At 35.8% G+C, this 19,306-nt stretch overlaps 1 protein-coding gene across 1 annotated transcript in view; it reads left to right on the top strand.

The window, feature by feature from the left end:
* Positions 1 to 19,306, top strand: part of LOC144980865 (uncharacterized) — a 79,705-nt gene that overhangs the window by 55,085 nt on the left and 5,314 nt on the right. The window contains exons 3-5 of the mRNA XM_078928748.1: positions 6,022 to 6,447; positions 14,459 to 14,739; positions 17,759 to 17,905. Coding sequence (XP_078784874.1) covers positions 6,107 to 6,447; positions 14,459 to 14,739; positions 17,759 to 17,905 — 769 coding nt within the window. The 5' untranslated portion in view covers positions 6,022 to 6,106. The remainder of the gene's footprint in view (positions 1 to 6,021; positions 6,448 to 14,458; positions 14,740 to 17,758; positions 17,906 to 19,306) is intronic.

Genomic DNA, 19,306 nt, shown 5'->3' on the forward strand with positions numbered 1-19,306 from the left:
AAAGCGCTTTGAGCACGTTTAGTAGATATTGGGAATAGCGTGGCTCAGCGGTACGGTCGTTGCTTCGCACCCCTAAGAGAACCTAGTTCGATTACCTGCTGTGCTCTGTGTGGCCTTGAGTAACTCATCTCGTCCCAGCACAATTTGCGGCACTGCACTGCGGCTGGCGCCTGGGTAATTCTAGTCTTCCTTTGGAATATACCCTAGAGACAAATTATTCATTCATTTACCCACTCATTCTTCAGTACGCTTTCAAATATAAATTAATCGTTTGATAGGAATGAACTAAAAATATACACCCCCCCCCCCCCAAGAAAAAAAAAGGTGAATAGAAGTGTTATTTACTAGAGCCAATCGGTTTATCGCATCAAATGGCAGCAGACAGATCGATAATTTTGTCTAAGGCAAGCTGCTGGAACAGAAATGGAATTTAAAAATGTGACCCATCGTCTCAAAACGGCATTATGTCGGGTTGAACCAGATGCTTTAAAAAAAAGTCAAAATAGAGCTAAACTGGTCCAAATTCTCAATTATTGCGATTCATCACACCAAAATATTATATTTATCCTCCTCCATAAAACATAAAACTCAACCCAAGTTTAAATTTCTGGCTATAAATTAAATGTTCAGCATTTTAATCATCCCGACATAATACCGTTTTCAGACGAGGGGTCACAAATATGTAAAAGGTGGAACAATGCATAACTATTTATTGAAAGATGCAATTTGTCTATAAGGAAGAAAACCATAATTCATTGAATTGTAGCTATTTGGAATAATCTAAAGTTTGAGAATTTGTTTTGTTTTGTTATTTATATGAATATTTTTATGAATGGCATAGACAAAGAGTGTACCAATTTAATATTTGAGTACGATGAATAATGTACCATGACATTGGAAAATATTATTTGCATTTTGTATATACAATATTTAAAAGGAATTGTCATAAATGTTTAATAAATGTCTGAAATGTGAGGTACGTCTTTGTTGTCTTGTGGTATGACACTCGCTTTTGGATCGGAAGGTCCTGAGTTCAAGCCTTGCCCCTTGGATGGAAAAGGCTCTTTACTCACATTCTCTCATCGTACTCAGGTGTAAAATGAGTACTTGGCCGTTAACAGCGTTGTGTCTGTCGGAAAAAAATTGTAATATCGCCTAACAGGCGTCATGTCTCGTTTTACATTTTACGTGTTGCTGTTGGTCAGGGATCCCTTGTGCGCTTTGAGCACGCTTAGTGGATATTGCGCTATATAAAATCTCAAGTTTAAAAAAAATATTGGCTTGGAAATAAAGGCTATTCCAAACAGGCACTCGTCTATGTTGTTTATTATGCTACTTTATTGTGACAATTAACATGGATCGAGACGAATCTTTTGAGCCATCAACGATCAAAATAGATTAATATAGTGTGTGTAGGTGCGCGCAAATGATTTTGGGAATAAGGTGGCCGGCGAGACAATGTCAAATGACCGATCATAATGCCCGACTGAGTAGTAGGGTCTCCGAGATCATTGGCGTTTCGGATCCGTGTAAAAGTTTAACTTTCTTTATAGGCAAAAAAAAAAAAAAAAAAAAAAAAACAGACAAAAAATTAACATTTTGTCCGATTGGAACTTGGATCTAACCTTTCGGGGGTCACATAGAGGTCAAACAAGGTGAAATTATGGTTAAATTCAGAACTCTCATAATATCGAGAATTTGATAATTTGCAAATAACCAAAACACTTTAATAGGATCCAAAGACATCACCAAAGACAAAATAAGTTAATTCATACATCATTTAAATGAGTTATTGCCCTTTATTCACGTCTTCTTTATAAAAGAGCACGATTTTCCGGAATATCACTTAAATTGGGGGGGGGGGGGGGGGGGACTTTTTCAAAATTCTGTGCTCGATTATAAAAATCTAACATTTTCTGTAATGGTAAATGTCCATCCCCAAAACCTTTTTTTGTTGTTGAAAGAATAGATTAATTGAAGCTAACAGTGGACATGTCAAACGGAATGTTGATAGGAAAATAGGATCCAATAGTCTGATGACACGTCCGCCCAGCAATCAGCAGCTTGGTTCTAAACAAAGAAAATCGGTACTTATTATTCTTCATGCTGGCTAGAACTTTTTCTCATGTCATGTGATCGGAATATATAAAAGTCAAAGTCAAAACGTGATCAGATTTATAATGTTTTTCTCCTCTGGATACACTCATATGCCCTTCGGAGAAGTATTTTATAAGGGCGTCCGCCATTTTCCGATAGTTTAGAACCCGTTACTAAGTTACAATGCGTCATAAGAGGGAAGTGACGTCACGACTATTGAAGCCTATTGTACAACGTTTATTGATTATGGCACGTGTCTTTTGTGTTAGATATCGAGTATAAAAATTGAAACTCTAGATATAACGAAACTTGTCAAATTAACAATGAATGTTGGTTATAGAACTTTTTAAAATGTTTCAGATGAAAGAAAGTTGTATAATCTATATATATGTATATATATATATATATATATATATATATATATATATATATATATATATATATATATATATATATTATATATATATATGTGTGTGTATATATATATATATATATATATATGTGTATATATATATATATATATATATATATTATTGAGCTTTTTTTACAGCGAAATATCCACTAAACGTGCTCAAAGCGCTTTACAAGTGGTCCCTGGCCAACAGCAACACTTAGCATTTAGGACTGGACATGAGGCCTGTTAGGTGATATTCCAATTTTTTCGGACAGAGACAACGCTCTGAACAGTCAGGTACTCATTTTACACCTGACTACGGTAAGAGAATGTGAGTAAAGAGCCTTTTCCAAGGACTCAACTATGCGCCGAGCAAGGCTCGAACACATTGCCTTTTGATCCGAAAGCGAGTGTCATACCAAAAGACCACATAGCCGCATCTAGAGCATTTAAATGTTTTGAAAGTCTTATCGATACGAATACATGAATAGATAAATAGAACAATAAGTATTATTATTAGTGAGAACGTAAAATACTAACGAAAGAGTGAAAATGGAAAGGCTCCGTATGGGAACAAAACAGACAATGGACGTTTCGGGTACAAACCCTTCGTCAGCACAACAATACACATTTCACTTGTTTTCCACGTTCATTTGTTTATTGTTGTGCTGACGAAGGCTTTGTACCCGAAACGTCCATTGTCCGTTTTGTTCCCATCCGAAGCCTTTCCATGTTATTACTCTTTCGTTAGTATTTTACGATCACCGGCTTCAGGTAGCCCTTACCGTTTTCTACTTTATAGTGAGAACGCAAACAAGCAGAAAATAATTTGCAAGCCTCTTTGATAATAAGGGGAGACATCCCGTTAATACTCAAACCCCAATTCAGATTGTAATCATTCAATGAAGAAATTATTGATTAACTACTTGCTATTCTTCATAACAAAGGGTTTTAAAAGATACAATTCTGGTTTAAGCTTTTAGCAAAGTTATCTTTTATTATGTCATGTTTTGTTATGTCATGATAAATTATAAACCGTAAAGCAATACAGGAATATAGAAATAGTATATGAATTAATTAATAAGCAATCATATATATATATATATATATATATATATATATATATATATATATATATATATATATATATATAAATTCCCCGATATATATGGCCCCCCATTTTAAACACAAATCTTCCTATAATAATTATTGAGAATGGTGATAACACAACCCTCCAAATAATTTTCTAAACCAAAGTAATCAAAAGTTTTTAATGGGAAATTCGTTGATATAGTGTCGAAAGCCTTTTTATAATTAATTGATAACATTAACGAGGATAAGTTTATTTCTTTTTCATATTCTATTAAATCATCAATTTCACTCAAAATTTCTGCAATGTATCTCCCAAGAATAAATCCTTTTTGGTCCTTACTAATTATATTACTTATAACTGTTTTAAGTCTATTTGCCAAGGTATAGTGATATTTTTACATATTCATCACTCAACATTTCTATTTTTTCGTTTCTTTCAATTCGGTGTAAAGTTCTGAATAATATTTACCAATTGTTTTTAGAACTTCCAGTTCATTTGTAACACAATTATTTTCATCAATTTGCAATTTATAAATTGTACTGTTTACAGCCCTGGTCTTTTCTAATGATAGAAAGAATCTATCACATTTAATTTCTCTCCCTCCTCTATCCACTTGAAGCCCGCTCTTACTCTGACCCTCATTGTTTCTTGAATTTGTTTTATTTCAATTCTTTTCAATAATTCCAATAATTGTGATAAAATATCATTGTCGTTAGGGTAATATACTAATTGGTCTTCTAATTGATTAAAGTCTCTTATTTCTTTATTATAAGTATCTGATTTCTTACGACCTTTATAATTTCAGTAGTCTTGAGTAAATTCCTCGATGTATATTTTAACACATTCCCACCTAAGGTGAGGATCCAACCTTTTGTTTTCTTCTAAGCAACTTTGGAATTTTTGTTTCATTAATGCTATATATTTTAAGTCACTCAATATTGATACACTCATTTTAAATAAAGCGGGGCCTTTTTAGAAGGATCTGAATTTAAATTTTGATATAACTGCTCTATGATCAGTAAAGACAATGCCTTTAATTTCTGATTCTTGTAAGAAAGGTATAATCATGCTATTTATAAACATATAATCTAGACGTCTAGCGATCAAAGGGGACCCTCTACTCCATGTAATTTTTCTTCTTCTTTTTTTATGTTTTACTATCTAAATTCCCCTATCTAAGAGTGTACCAGGGTTAAGTCATATAAAATCCAGTTTTTGTTTTTGTTTTTTTTTAAATTGTTTTGTTGTTTTTTTTGTGTTTTTTTTTCCTTTTCTTTTTAAAACTTATATATTTATTTATTTATTCATTTATTTATTTATCTATTTATTTATTTATTTATTTATTCATTTATTTATTTATCTATTTATTTATTATTTATTTATTTTATTTATTTATTTATTTATTTATTTATTTATTTATTTATTTATTTATTTATTATCTAATTATTTATTCATTTTTTTAAATTACTTTTTTTAAAATTATATACTCATTTTCAAATATTTTGTTAAGATCAATATCCCTATACCTGTTTATTGTCGTATTTGAAAGATGGAGATAAATCTAAACTGGCAAAGTGACGACAAACATTGGGTGTCTACCATTCCTGAGGTTTAAAAAAAGCGTCATTTTAAAAATCTAAATTGAAACATTTATTTTATGAGAAATATCATACATAATGACTTTTCTTATATTATACTATCTATCTCGATTTTATTTGTATATGTCAATTGATAGTATGTGTGGTATTAGACTCTTGTTAAAAAAATATTTGATTTTTGTCATGATATTATTGCCAATATAAAGCGCATAGAGCACGATTTTATCATTATTATGCGGTATAGAAATGAGATTTAATATTGTAATTGACCTTTTTAATCAAAATAACTACCATTTGTGGCTATCGTCTTAAAGCGGTGTTTTTTTCTGGATGTACAAGGCGCTAGATTTTGACCATAGAACCACAAAAAATAAACTTTTGGTTCATTTCTACTCGTTATGGAGGGATGTACAAGGCGCTAGATTTTGACCATAGAACCACAAAAAAGAACGTTTGGTTCAATTCTATTCGTTATCGCGGGATGTACAAGACGCTATATTGAATATAGAACCACAAACATGAAACTTTTGGTTCAATTCTATTCGTTATGGCGGGATGTACAAGGCGCTAGATATTGACTATAGAACCACAAAAATGGAACTTTTGGTTCACTTATATTCGTTATGGCGGAGAATAAACACAATTTCTCACAATGAGAAAGACTCAAAGTTAGTTTTTTTCTCACCATTTTGATTCTAAATTCGCCTTTAATTTGAATCAATTTGGTCTAGATTAATCACATATTTCAAGAAGTAATTTAGTTTATTCACGTGCATTTATTGTGAATGCGTATTTTCACTGATGTGCATTTTTTTTTTTTTTTTTGGTTGTCTTTTAAGGCTTTACATAAGTTTGATCTTGTGGGATTAACAGAGGAATGGATTAATCACCAATAAAGACAGTATCAAGGATTACCCAAAGAACATGTCAGTATTCATAAACATCTCTCTTGTGCGACCCAATTCTTCCGTGCACACCATCTTGATGACGCCATCGGCCTCCAATGGCGGTGATCACGTGATGCATGACACGGCCGTCGTTGCGGCTGCCAACGACGACCTCAGAGCGTCCTACGAGACGATCATCGATGTCCAAAACGTTGTGATTCCTCTCCTGTGTCTATTCGGGGTTGTGTTCAACGTGATGGCTGTGAGAATATTGGTACAACGTACGTTACGGACGAAATCTTGCTGCATGTACTTGACTACTAAGTGTCTCACAGACACGGTGTTCTTATCTGCCCTTTTTGTCGTCTGGTTGGACAGGTGAGTATAATAATATATAGACGTAAGTATAGATTTGCGTCTATAATATAGTCTTCTGGTATGATGCTCGCCTTCAGACAGGAAGGTCCAGAGTTCAAGTCCCATTCTGAGCAACGCATAGTTGAGTCCTTGGAAACAAGTTCTCCTCTAGTATTATACATAAATATTATGAGCAAGAGTGGGGCGAGGTGACCGAGTGGTTAAGCATGCATTACACTGTTATCCGGAAGTTCCCGGGTTCGAGCCCCGCTTCAGGCACTTTCGCTTTTTTTTTCTTTGGGCAACATGGGTGATTCTTGTTGATATTAGACATCCTGTTGGATGGATGATCTATATTCCGCCAAGGAATGCCGAGGCGACGGGATCTTATGGTGCTGTTGTGAAAGGGAGGAAATTTAATTATGAACAAGAGCATGCTTACCCACTTGACATGACCTGACATAGATAAGCATCGTCTGGTATCAAAATCATATTGCCACTCTTGACGTCTTTGTATTTCAATCCCTGATACCTTAAACGCTGGTTCACAACGATGAAAATCAATTCGAATAAACTTTAAAATATCTGCTCAGTTTTTTAGCCTTCACACCTTTTTTTCATAAGTAAACGACCGTCTTGACAAATTCGGTTGCACTTTCCTAATGGCATTTCCATTTACTATTTATTGTTAAGTAAGTAGTCATTCTGAGTCATGAGGCAAATGAAGCCAGAGTATATTTTAACTTAAAATGCTTGTCAACTAATTTCGCGGCGTTTATGTGTGTTGAACCATTACCTCAAGAAGTCGGGGAGAGAAGGCTCTAATAAGACTAAGGTTTGAAGCGACTTTTTTGGGGGGTCGTGGATTTCTCATACGGTAGAGTCACGATCTCCACGGCCAGGCGGAGTTGTCGTACCAGTACGGTCGCGGGTTGGAGCCCCCATTGCCGCCGCGAAGCTTTTTGGCACTTTTCTACTCACTTCAGTTCTTGTTATTATCAACATAAGTGCCTGCTCAACTAACTTTTCTGACTTAACATGTAGATCTAGAACGAGACATGACGCCTGTAAGGCTATATTACAATTTTTTTGGACATAGGAAACGCTGTTAACAGTCAGGTACGCATTTTATAACCAAGTACGGTGAGAGAATGTGAATAAAGAGTCTATCCCACTCTCTCCCCCCCCCCCTCTCTCTCTCTCATCTTCTTCTGTCTCAATATATCTGTCTGTACTACTACTACTACTACTACTACTACTACTACTACTACTACTACTACTACTACTACTACTACTACTACTACTACTACTACTACTACTACTACTCTCTCTCTCTCTTTCTCTCTGTATGTGTGTGTGTATGTGTGTGTGTGTTCCTCCTCTGTCTCAATATTTATATATCTGTCTATCCCCCCCTCTCTCTCTCTCTCTCTCTCTCTCTCTCTCTCTCTCTCTCTCTCATCTTCCTCTGACTCAATTTTTCTGTATATCCTACTTTCTCCTTCCCATTTATATATCCGTCTATCAAACTCACCCTCTCCCTCTCTCTCTCTCTCTCTATCTATCTATCTATCTATCTATCTATCTATCTATCTGTCTCTCTCTCTCTCTCTCTTTTCTCTCTCTCCATCTATCTTTCTATATCTATCTATCTATCTATCTGCCTGGAAGAGAATTATACTATAGTCAAACACCCTCATGAAGCCACACTCAACACGAAAAGTGAGATGTACGGTACGTGTCCACATCGCCGGAAGTTCTTGTTAATTAACTACAAACCGGAACTACAACAAACAACAACAGTCAACAAAACAACTCAGTCCTGACGATGGCGAATTAAGCCTGAAACATTAATGTAGGCTGTCTCAAACATTGTGGTAAATATTTAAAATAATAATTCGCTCCATTACTACATGTCGAGCACTTTTCGTACCATATTTGTATCAAACACGATTCTATCTCTCTCTCTCTCTCTCTCTCTCTCTCTCTCTCTATATATATATATATATATATATATATATATATATATATATATATATATATATATATATATTTATATATATTTATATATATATATATATATATATATATATATATATATATATATATATATATATATATCCTACTTTCTCCTTCTCGGTCCCCATGATCCTAACGATGATCACAAAAAGGGAGGGGTCTGCTCGAATTGTCTCTCTGTGTGCGATTAAAAGCGTTATTGACTTTTCTTCCTGGTCATAAGACATAACAATTAAACTTGAGCTTTTATTCTTTTGGAAACAGCACCTCTATTATGACCATAGTTAATCCATTGCATGTTTATGTGTGTTTCAAAATCAGCTGGTTTTATTTTTTATTGTTATTGTTGTTAGGGACTCCATTATCTTTCTAACGTCCCGTGCAAAGTGGCTTCACTCTAAAGTTGTTCTATACTCTTCAAATAGAAAAAAACTCTCAGTTGTCAATCAAAGCATAATATCATTGACAAAACAAGACAAGTGAGTTTAAAGCCAAATTAATCTGAATTATTAGACATTTTAAACCATAGAAGTTGAAGCAACAAAACTTACTTTCCTAAATCCAGAAACAAAATAAAAGTTACAAACAAAACAAAGAGAGAAAAAATATCAAACAAACAAAACAAAAACGAAAACAAAACAGAAAATAAGATGTTATGGCAATCAAAAAAAAAAACAAAAACAAAAAAAAACAAAAAAAAACAAAACAAAAAAAAAACAAAACAAAATAAACAACCCCAAAGAAAAACAGAAAAAAAAAGAATCTAAGTAATACAAAACCTGAATTTTTATATAACTTTGTAGAGATTGATATACAGGTATCTTGCAAACATTTTAAAAAAAATTAAGGGTAATTCTGTCACTCGTTGAATAAAATGATTGTTTATCTGCTTGATATCATGATCGGCTATTTGATATTAAGCACCGTCCTGTTGCAAGAATCATTTGCGCCCACCTACATACGGTACTACCTGACCGACTTTGACCGTTGATAAATTAAAAATGGGCGAGAGAGACTTTATCGACTTCACAAGGCTTGTCATAGATTGAGATAGGTACGTATCGTCTGGATTTAAACCTCTATTACCACTCCTAAAGTTACTTGTCTTTGTAATTCAGTCCCTGATAATCTCTTTTTTGAGGACAAATGTCGATTTTTTTGAAGAGGCGCGATGCAAATAGACGAAAATCAATTAGAATGAAATGAGACAAAAATAAATATCTCTTTACTTGTCCAGTCGTCATTTCTTTTGGTTTTTCGAATGAAAACGACTGTCGTGGTTAGTTCGGCTACACGTTTCCATTAACATACAACATTCATGATCATGCAAGCTTTAGTTCACGTATCGGAATCTAATTCACAACAGCACAATAAATACCAATGCGGCTATGGGGTCTTGCGGTTTGACACTCGCTTTCGGATCGGAAAGTCCTGGGTTCGAGCATTGCTCGGCGCATAGTTGAGTTCTTGGTAACGGCTCTTTACTCACATTCTCTCACCGTATTCGGGTATAAAATGATACCTGGCCGTTAGCAGCGAAAAAAAATTGTGTAATATGTCTTAGAGGAGTCATGTCTTGTTCTACATGTAACGTGTTGCTATTTGTCAGGAACCCTTTGTAAAGGCGCTTTGAGCACGTTTAGTGGATATTGGTCCATATAAAAGGTCGAGTTTTTATAAAGATGATAAGTCCAATGTATTATGAGTTTCTTTCTAACTCCCCCTTTTCCCTGTCCACCCAAAAGTGATGAGGTAGCTGGGTCTGTTAGATATGGCGGAAAATACTTTTTAATAGATTAGCGTCCAATCCAAAGGGTAGCAAGCTGTTCAAACTATCGGTCTTGCCTATTTCAAGCTATGAAGTGGATGTAGTCCGGTTTCATGGGCCGAATGGCTCTGAAGGAACGACCTAATAATAAATTGTTGTTTATTAGTGCGGCTTTGAGGCAAGGTGGCGAAGTGGCCGAGTGGTAAAGGAATTTGCACTGTGACCCGGAAGGTCCCGTGAGCCCCACTTCAGGCACTTTCGTTTTTGTTTTCCTTCGGCAAGTTATCAACCCCCAATTTGCTCACTTGGACAACATGGGTGAATCCTGTTGACATCAGACATCTTGTTGGATGAATTATTTATATTTCTTCGTGGAATTCTTAGGCGAGGGCCGCGATATCTTATGGCGGAAGCGCCTAAATTTTGTAAAAAAAAAAAAATTAGGTCTAGTGGCATGAATGACACTCGCCCAGGTTCGAATCACCTTCTGGTTGCGCAATGTTGGACCTTGGAAAAAGGCTCTTTAATCACACACACACACACACACACACACACACACACACACATACATACATACACACGTCTGTGTGTATGTAACATGAGTACTTGACCGAAAATGGCCTTGTCTCTATCGAACAAACAAAAAATCTAATCGCCTTACAGACATCATATCTCGTTCTACATGTTTATTGTTGCTGTTGATTTGGGCCCTATGTAAAGCGATTTGAACACATTTGGTGGACATCGTGTTATATAAAAGCTCAAATTTTATTTTATTTAATTTATTTTATTTTATATTTTGTTTTCCTTTGTCGTTTTTTTTTTTATTTTGATTGTTTTGTACATTTTGTTTTTGATCTGGGTTTTTGATTTTGTTTTTGTCTGAAAAATCATAAAAATATGATTTAAGAACTATAAGCAAATTTTTGTCTTGGGGTGTTCAATTTAATTCGTTTCGCATTGCCACCATCTCACCAAGTCACATGTTTAATTATTTCTCACTATAGTATCAATTTACACAAGGATCTCTCTCTTCTTATGCATGTATAGTATATCAGCCCGTTTGCTGTTCGTGTGGGAGGATCTTTCTCTTTTTATCCACATATGTGTCAACCCTCTGCTGTTGGTGTGGGAGGATCTTTCTCTTTTTATCCACATATGTGTCAACCCTCTGCTGTTGGTGTGAGAGGATCTTTCTCTTTTTATCCACATATGTGTCAAACCTCTGCTGTTAGTGTGGGAGGATCTTTCTCTTTTTATCCACGTATTTGTCAACCCTCTGCTGTTGGTGTGAGAGGATCTTTTTCTTTTGATCCACGTATGTGTCAACCCTCTGCTGTTCGTGTGAGAGGATCTTTCTCTTTTTATCCACGTATGTGTCAACCCTCTGCTGTTCGTGTGGGAGGATCTTTCTCTTTTTATCCACGTATGTGTCAACCCTCTGCTGTTCGTGTGGGAGGATCTTTCTCTTTTTATCCACGTATGTGTCAACCCTCTGCTGTTGGTGTGGGAGGATCTTTCTCTTTTTATCCACGTGTGTGTCAACCCTCTGCTGTTGGTGTGGGAGGATCTTTCTCTTTTTATCCACGTATGTGTCAACCCTCTGCTGTTGGTGTGGGAGGATCTTTCTCTTTTTATCCACGTATTTGTCAACCCTCTGCTGTTCGAGTGGGAGGATCTTTCTCTTTTTATCCACGTATGTGTCAACCCTCTGCTGTTAGTGTGGGAGGATCTTTCTCTTTTTATCCACATATGTGTCAACCCTCTGCTGTTAGTGTGAGAGGATCTTTCTCTTTTTATCCACGTATTTGTCAACCCTCTGTTGTTGGTGTGGGAGGATCTTTCTCTTTTTATCCACGTATTTGTCAACCCTCTGCTGTTGGTGTGGGAGGATCTTTCTCTTTTTATCCACATATGTGTCAACCTTCTGCTGTTAGTGTGAGAGGATCTTTCTCTTTTTATCCACGTATTTGTCAACCCTCTGCTGTTGGTGTGGGAGGATCTTTCTCTTTTTATCCACGTATTTGTCAACCCTCTGCTGTTAGTGTGGGAGGATCTTTCTCTTTTTATCCACATATGTGTCAACCCTCTGCTGTTAGTGTGAGAGGATCTTTCTCTTTTTATCCACGTATTTGTCAACCCTCTGCTGTTGGTGTGGGAGGATCTTTCTCTTTTGATCCACGTATTTGTCAACCCTCTGCTGTTCGAGTGGGAGGATCTTTCTCTTTTTATCCACATATGTGTCAACTCTCTGCTGTTAGTGTGGGAGGATCTTTATCTTTTTATCCACGTATGTGTCAACCCTCTGCTGTTCGAGTGGGAGGATCTTTCTCTTTTTATCCACATATGTGTCAACCCTCTGCTGTTCGTGTGAGAGGATCTTTCTCTTTTTATCCACGTATTTGTCAACCCTCTGCTGTTGGTGTGGGAGGATCTTTCTCTTTTTATCCACGTATGTGTCAACTCTCTGCTGTTAGTGTGGGAGGATCTTTATCTTTTTATCCACGTATGTGTCAACTCTCTGCTGTTAGTGTGGGATGATCTTTTTCTTTTCATCCACGTTTGTGTCAACTCTCTGCTGTTAGTGTGGGAGGATCTTTATCTTTTTATCCACGTATGTGTCAACCCTCTGCTGTTCGAGTGGGAGGATCTTTCTCTTTTTATCCACGTATGTGTCAACTCTCTGCTGTTAGTGTGGGAGGATCTTTATCTTTTAATCCACGTATGTGTCAACTCTCTGCTGTTAGTGTGGGAGGATCTTTTTCTTTTTATCCACGTTTGTGTCAATCCTCCGCTGTTCGAGTGGAGACGTAAGCAAATTAACTTTAACATCTTCTTGTCGGAAATCACGAATTTCACAATAAATGAACACAATAACTAGCGCTAGTAGCTACGCAACCGCAATCGTTTTTGCACATTTAACGCTTAAAGCAAACAACTACCATATGATGTTGTTATCATGATCATCATGATCATCATGATCATCATCATCATCATCATCATCATCATCATCATCATCATCATCATCATCATCATCATCATCATCATCATCGTCATCATCATCATCATCATCATCATCATCATCATTATTATTATTATCAAATTATGACTATCAGTGAATTGCTCCCAACATTTTTTTGAATTTTTTCCTTTAAATGTCAACTTAGTGAAAGGCGTTTTCTGTTGCCTGTAGTATATTCCTATCTGTCATCGAATTCCAAATACAATAATTCATTGTATTCATGACAAGTGACTGGGGGTGGAACTTGTTTTCTTGAGAGATAATAAAATCGATGTTGTTTGTTGTTTAAAACTGCTTTGTGTGAATACTGGCATGTGAGGCTGCTCCAGCCTGTTGTAACACGAATTTGTTTTATGGGCATGACCCTCACCTTACCAACCATAGGAAAATCGTCACAGTCGTTGCGATGCAACCGACAATTTTCTCACTCTGATTTCTCTTGTACATCCCAAAATGTAAAGCAATGCTTTGATCACAGCTATAAATACTAAACATTGTGTTGTGGAGCTCTTTTTTTTATGAACAACATTATTTATAGAATGTACTTGTTACTTTTTTGTTTGAATAAGAAAAGTCTATTTTTGCGTTGGGTGGGTGTGACGTTTTGGGGAAAATTCTAAAATGGCTGGCAAGAAGAGAGTTAAACCCCGACAGTTCTGCAAGCTTTTTAAATGGGATTATACACAAAATGGCATTTTCTCGATATTTCATTTTTGCTGTCGATTAAAAAATAAATTAACCTGCCTATGTTTTTTCAATTGATTATTATGAATCTTTGTATACACCGATATAATAATATATTGCTCTATTACTTATTAACAAATCATTAACTTCTATGGAGAAATCGTGTTATTGTCAAGCAACAAAAGTGTCTCATTTTTTTGGTGACCACCCAATAGGATTCAATAGTCTGATGTCACGTCCGCCCAGTAGCTTGGTTCTAAACAAAGAAAATCGGCACCTTATATTCTTCATGCTAGCTAGAACTTTTTCACATGTCATGTGATCAGAATGTATAAAAGTCAAAATATGATCACATTTATTATGTTTTTCCCTTCTGGGTTCACTTTTATGCTCGGAGAAGTATTTCATAAGGGCGTCCGCCATTGCTCCGATAGTTTAGAACCAGTTTCTAAGTCATTACGAGGGAAGTGACGTCACGACTGTTGAGGTCTATTTATGTCTACATTTTACAAATATGTTGCTTTTTTCTTACCTGACAGAATAGAAGTTCCCTGGTTTCACCGCCACGGTGTCTGCCAAATCATCATATTCGCAACCTACGTCTGCGCCTTCACTTCCGTTTGGTTGGTTGTCTTGGTGACGGCTGAAAACTACATCCGGATTTGCCATCCTCACAAAGTGGAGAGCCTGTGCACTATGGGTAACGCCAGGGTCATGCTGGTCTTCTTGGGGATCGTGGCCATATTCTGTTACCAATTTCCTCTTTGGACAGTTCACAGTGTGGAGGCGGGAAACGTTACGAGATGTGCTCTCATTCCAGGTAATATATATATATATATATATATATATATATATATATATATATATATATATATTATATAATATATATATATATATATATATATTAATGAATAAATTGAGCTTTTATATAGTGCAATATCCACTAAACGTGCTCAAAGCGCTTTATAAGGGGTCCCTGACCAACAGTAACACGTAACATGTAGAATGAGACATGGCGCCTGTTAGGCGATATTACAAATTTTTTTTTTACGACAGAGACAACGCTGTTAACGGCCAGGTACTAATTTTACACGGTGAGATAATGTGAGTAAAGAGCCTTTTCCAAGGACTCAAATATGCGACGAGCAAGGCTCGAACTCAGGACCTTCCGATCCAAAAGCGAGTGTCGTACCACAAAACCACATAGCCACACAAAAGTGTGATGTAAGAAACAAACTCTTCCAGTGGACTGGATCCATACCTTGTTTAATTGATCTTCTGGTTTCAGAGTGAGGGCATCTTATTTTCTCGTCTCAATGTTGATAGTCTTAAAGATCATTCATCATTTCTCTTTAACGTTCATTAATCCAAAGAATATACCTATGCATCCAGCTGCTAAAATAGTTATGCCTTCTTATGCCTTCTTAACTCTCTCGAGTTCATATGCATGGAAAATCGAACAGATTTGTTCGATTTTCAATGAGGGTGAACTCGAGAGAGTTTAAATATTAAACTTATTCATTATTAGGTCTCCGACGGATTGATTATATACACACTTCCAATGATTTTCGAACCGGAAGAGGAGGAAGGTGTGACCTCACGACTTATTTCACTGTTTTTGGCATCATTGTAAGATTCTGTGTGATCCGTTTCCACAAAATGGTATTATTATGTCGGTGTGGAAGACACAATGCTGAACAGTTGAGCTGAAAATCAAACATATGAATCCTGGGTTATTTTTATACTCCTTTTCGCTCGTATCTCAAAACTAACTCGTGCGACATCCGACGGGTTTTGCCAAATCAGCTTACAATTAGGTTAATATCTATTCGTTATTCTGGAGAGCTAATACAATTTCTCAATCTATTAACTATTTGAACACCAAGAAGGAAAACATGCAAAGCCACATTGAAATTTAAGATTGGACTTTGTATATTCTTTCAACTGGCACCCTCTTTATTCAAAGCAAATAGTTAGTGGTTCTCCCAATACAATAGTATCGACATATTATGAGTACTGAATAAACTAAGGAAAAAAGGGGAGGGGAGTATTTAGATTTACAATTTTTAAAATTGTGACATCTTTTTCATTATCATGAACATCATCAAAATTCTATACCAAGGTATTAGGTATACATTTTCATAATTCATAAGTAGCGTAGGGAAATTGTGTACCGTGCTCCCTGTTAATAAATAATAAAATAATGATAAATAATGAATTTATATAGCTCCAAAACATCCACGTTAATCGTGCTCTGTGGCGCTTTACATAATAGTAAAACAAAAACAACAACAACAATTTTTAAAAACTACCCCCCCCCAAAAAAAAAAAATCAAAATAAATCACGACACTACATAAAAGGCATAGATACAGAAACAAAATCAAACCAACATCTATTTCATTTTTAAAAATAAGCCTTATGGAACAACTCAGTCTTCAGACATTTCCTGGAAGATGATACAATTTCACAGGACTTTGTCCGAGGGCTGAGTGCGTTCCATAGGCGTGGTACAATGGATGAAAAGGCTTTTGTTTTGTTTTACCAAAAGTGGATTTTGAGGTGGTAACCTTAAAAAGTTGGGACCGAGATGATCTTAAATTTAGAGTGAATTCATATTTTTAAATAATTAGTTCCTACAAATATTCAGATGGCAATCCATCCAGACAGCTAAAAACATAGTACAATAACTTAAATTCCATTCTAAACTTCATAGGAAGTCAGTGAAATTCCTGGAGAAGTGGTGTTATATGATCTCTTTTTTTCATTAATTTTATAAGTCTAGCCGCTTTATTTTGAGTTCTTGTGTAGTTGATGAATTAATCTGCTTTGACAGCCAATGAGAAGGGCATTACAATAATCTAATCTGCTAGTAATAAAATAAAATTAACAAGCGTCTTTGTAATGAAATGTCATCATCAATAATGTGATAATTACAACATTGACAGATTTTTAAAACACGCTCTTCCATGGATAACTCTTAATCTAAATAAACCCCAAGATTTCTCACACAAGAACTAGGTTTAATAGAGCTTTTATCCATTTGTAATTATTTTTGAGAGTTGATACCTACTACCAAAAATTATAATTTCTGTCTTGTAATCATTAAATTTAAGTTTTTATTTAGTTTCGTTTATGTTGGCAATACAATTTTCCATAACAGATACTGATGAAAGTTCTGGATCATTATTGAGTTTTGTATACAGCTGAGTGTTATAAGCATAAAAATGAAAATCATTGGGAAAGGTGGACAACATCTCAGAGAGGGGAGCAGTATACATTGTAAAAAGGAGGAGGGTGAGAATAGATCCCCGAGGCACTCCGCACGTTAATATGGACGGAGTTGATACATTGTTTTCTATAATTACCGACTGAGTTCTTTCACACAAATATTCCTTTAACCAGTCCAAAGCTGTGCCACTGATATAAAATTGATCACGTTGTCTAGTCAGAAGTAAATTTTGATCGATGGTGTCGAATGCGGCACTTAAATCTAGTAAAACGAGCATCGCAGCACTTTTATTATCTAAATAATTTACAATATCATTAAAAACTTTAAGTAATGCCGTTTCTGTGCCATGAGAGTCTTTGAAGGCAGATTGAAATTTAAAATTTAAGGCATTCATCTCGGTATGGTTAATTAAGCGAGCAGCAACGACTTTTTCAATTAATTTTGAAATGAAATTCTTGAAATGAAGTCTTTTGACGTCATTTGTTGTTCAGTGTCCAGGCTATAAGTTGATGATAGCTACGGTCCTAGTGTCAGGCTATAAGTTAACGATGGCTACGGTTGAACACAACTAAATGCATTGATTGACTCAATCAATTTTTCATTCCCCAGAATACGACCGCTTCAACAACGCCTTGACCTACTTCGACACAGCCATCACCTTAGTCATTCCTCTAGTACTCGTGCTCCTGTTTGTCATGGCCATATTCCATCAGCTCTGGTTTAGCTTTCGGCGGAACAGGCGGATGAATAAATTAGGTATGAGCATGTGTGTGCGTATGTGTCATTCATTATAGACATACTCGTATTTTATGCCATGGGCGTTTCCCTTTATTTACTAAAGACGATAGATTCATCGCGTTTTTGTTGACAAAGGGGAGACCCGAAACGTCCATAAATCCATCGCGTTTTTTTGACAAAGAGGAAACCCGAAACGACAATATCTTCTGACCTCGTTAACTAATTTGATGCTTCCAATCACTTTGACTGTTGTTATTTAATTCTTATATTTCATAAAACTTGCACCGATAGCTCAGTTGGTAGAGCACGCGTTTCACACGCAAAGGGACCAAAATCGATCCCAAGTGCAGTCGAGGTGTTTTACCTGAATCCTCCCCCCCCCCTCCCCCGCCCTCTCCTGTCCACCCATCAGGGAATGGGTAGCTGAGTCTGTTAGATTTGGCGGAAAGGACTTTGCAATAGACGGTGTCGTATCCAAAGGATAGAAAGCAATTGCTACTGTCCGTTTTACACTATAGAAACCGTATAAACTCCGGCTCCATGGGCCCAATGGCTTCTGGAGGATTTTACTTTAAACTCAATCTTCTTTGTTCACTTCATTCCGACCAAAATACCATAATTGTAGCGGGTGGTAAAGGAGTGGCAAAAGAGACATAACGATAGGAAAATTATTAATTAGGTATGTGTGACTATCTTGGTCATTAATCATTATTCAGGGGCGTGGCTATATTGGTTGATTTGGTGCCTGGCACCACATCCATCTTTTTCAAAATGGACTATAGCATTAAAAATAATATAACCGAGAAATGGTAAATACCGCCTCTTAATTATTTATGTAAGTCTTTTCTATAATTTTTTTTTCTTTCTTTTGTATTTACAAATATAGCATGATTTAAGTAGTTTTCTTCTGATTCTGGCACCACCTTATACTGGAAGCATGTCACGCCACTGATTATAATATAATATCTATACTTATATAGCGTCCATTAATCCACTGACAAGTGCTCTATGGCGCTTTACAATCACTCAGACTATAATATAAACTAGCATTCACACTAGCACGCTCACACACAGACACCCGTACACCCACATACGGAAACTTCTCCGCACCCACATACGCAAACTCTTTCCATACACATTACTTACTACCCTAAATTAAAACATAAAGCATATTAATTGTCGAAAAACGCTCTTCTAAATAATTCGGTTTTCAATTTCTTTTTACGCCCTATGAGTAGTTTGTACATTACGGTCGTATCAACTTAATTTTATTTTTAAACAAAAAAAAAAAAAACAAAACAAAACAAAACAAAACAAAACAAAAAAAACAACTCCGTTGAAACTGGCCGTTTAATAAGAGACGCATATCCGTGCCATTTTCCCCAAGTCAAATCAAATAGAGCAAACCGGAAATTAAAG

The sequence above is a fragment of the Berghia stephanieae genome, chromosome 10, assembly GCF_034508935.2.
Source record: "Berghia stephanieae isolate SIO BIC M18660-M18661 chromosome 10, UCSD_Bste_1.3, whole genome shotgun sequence".
NCBI lineage: Eukaryota > Metazoa > Mollusca > Gastropoda > Nudibranchia > Aeolidiidae > Berghia > Berghia stephanieae.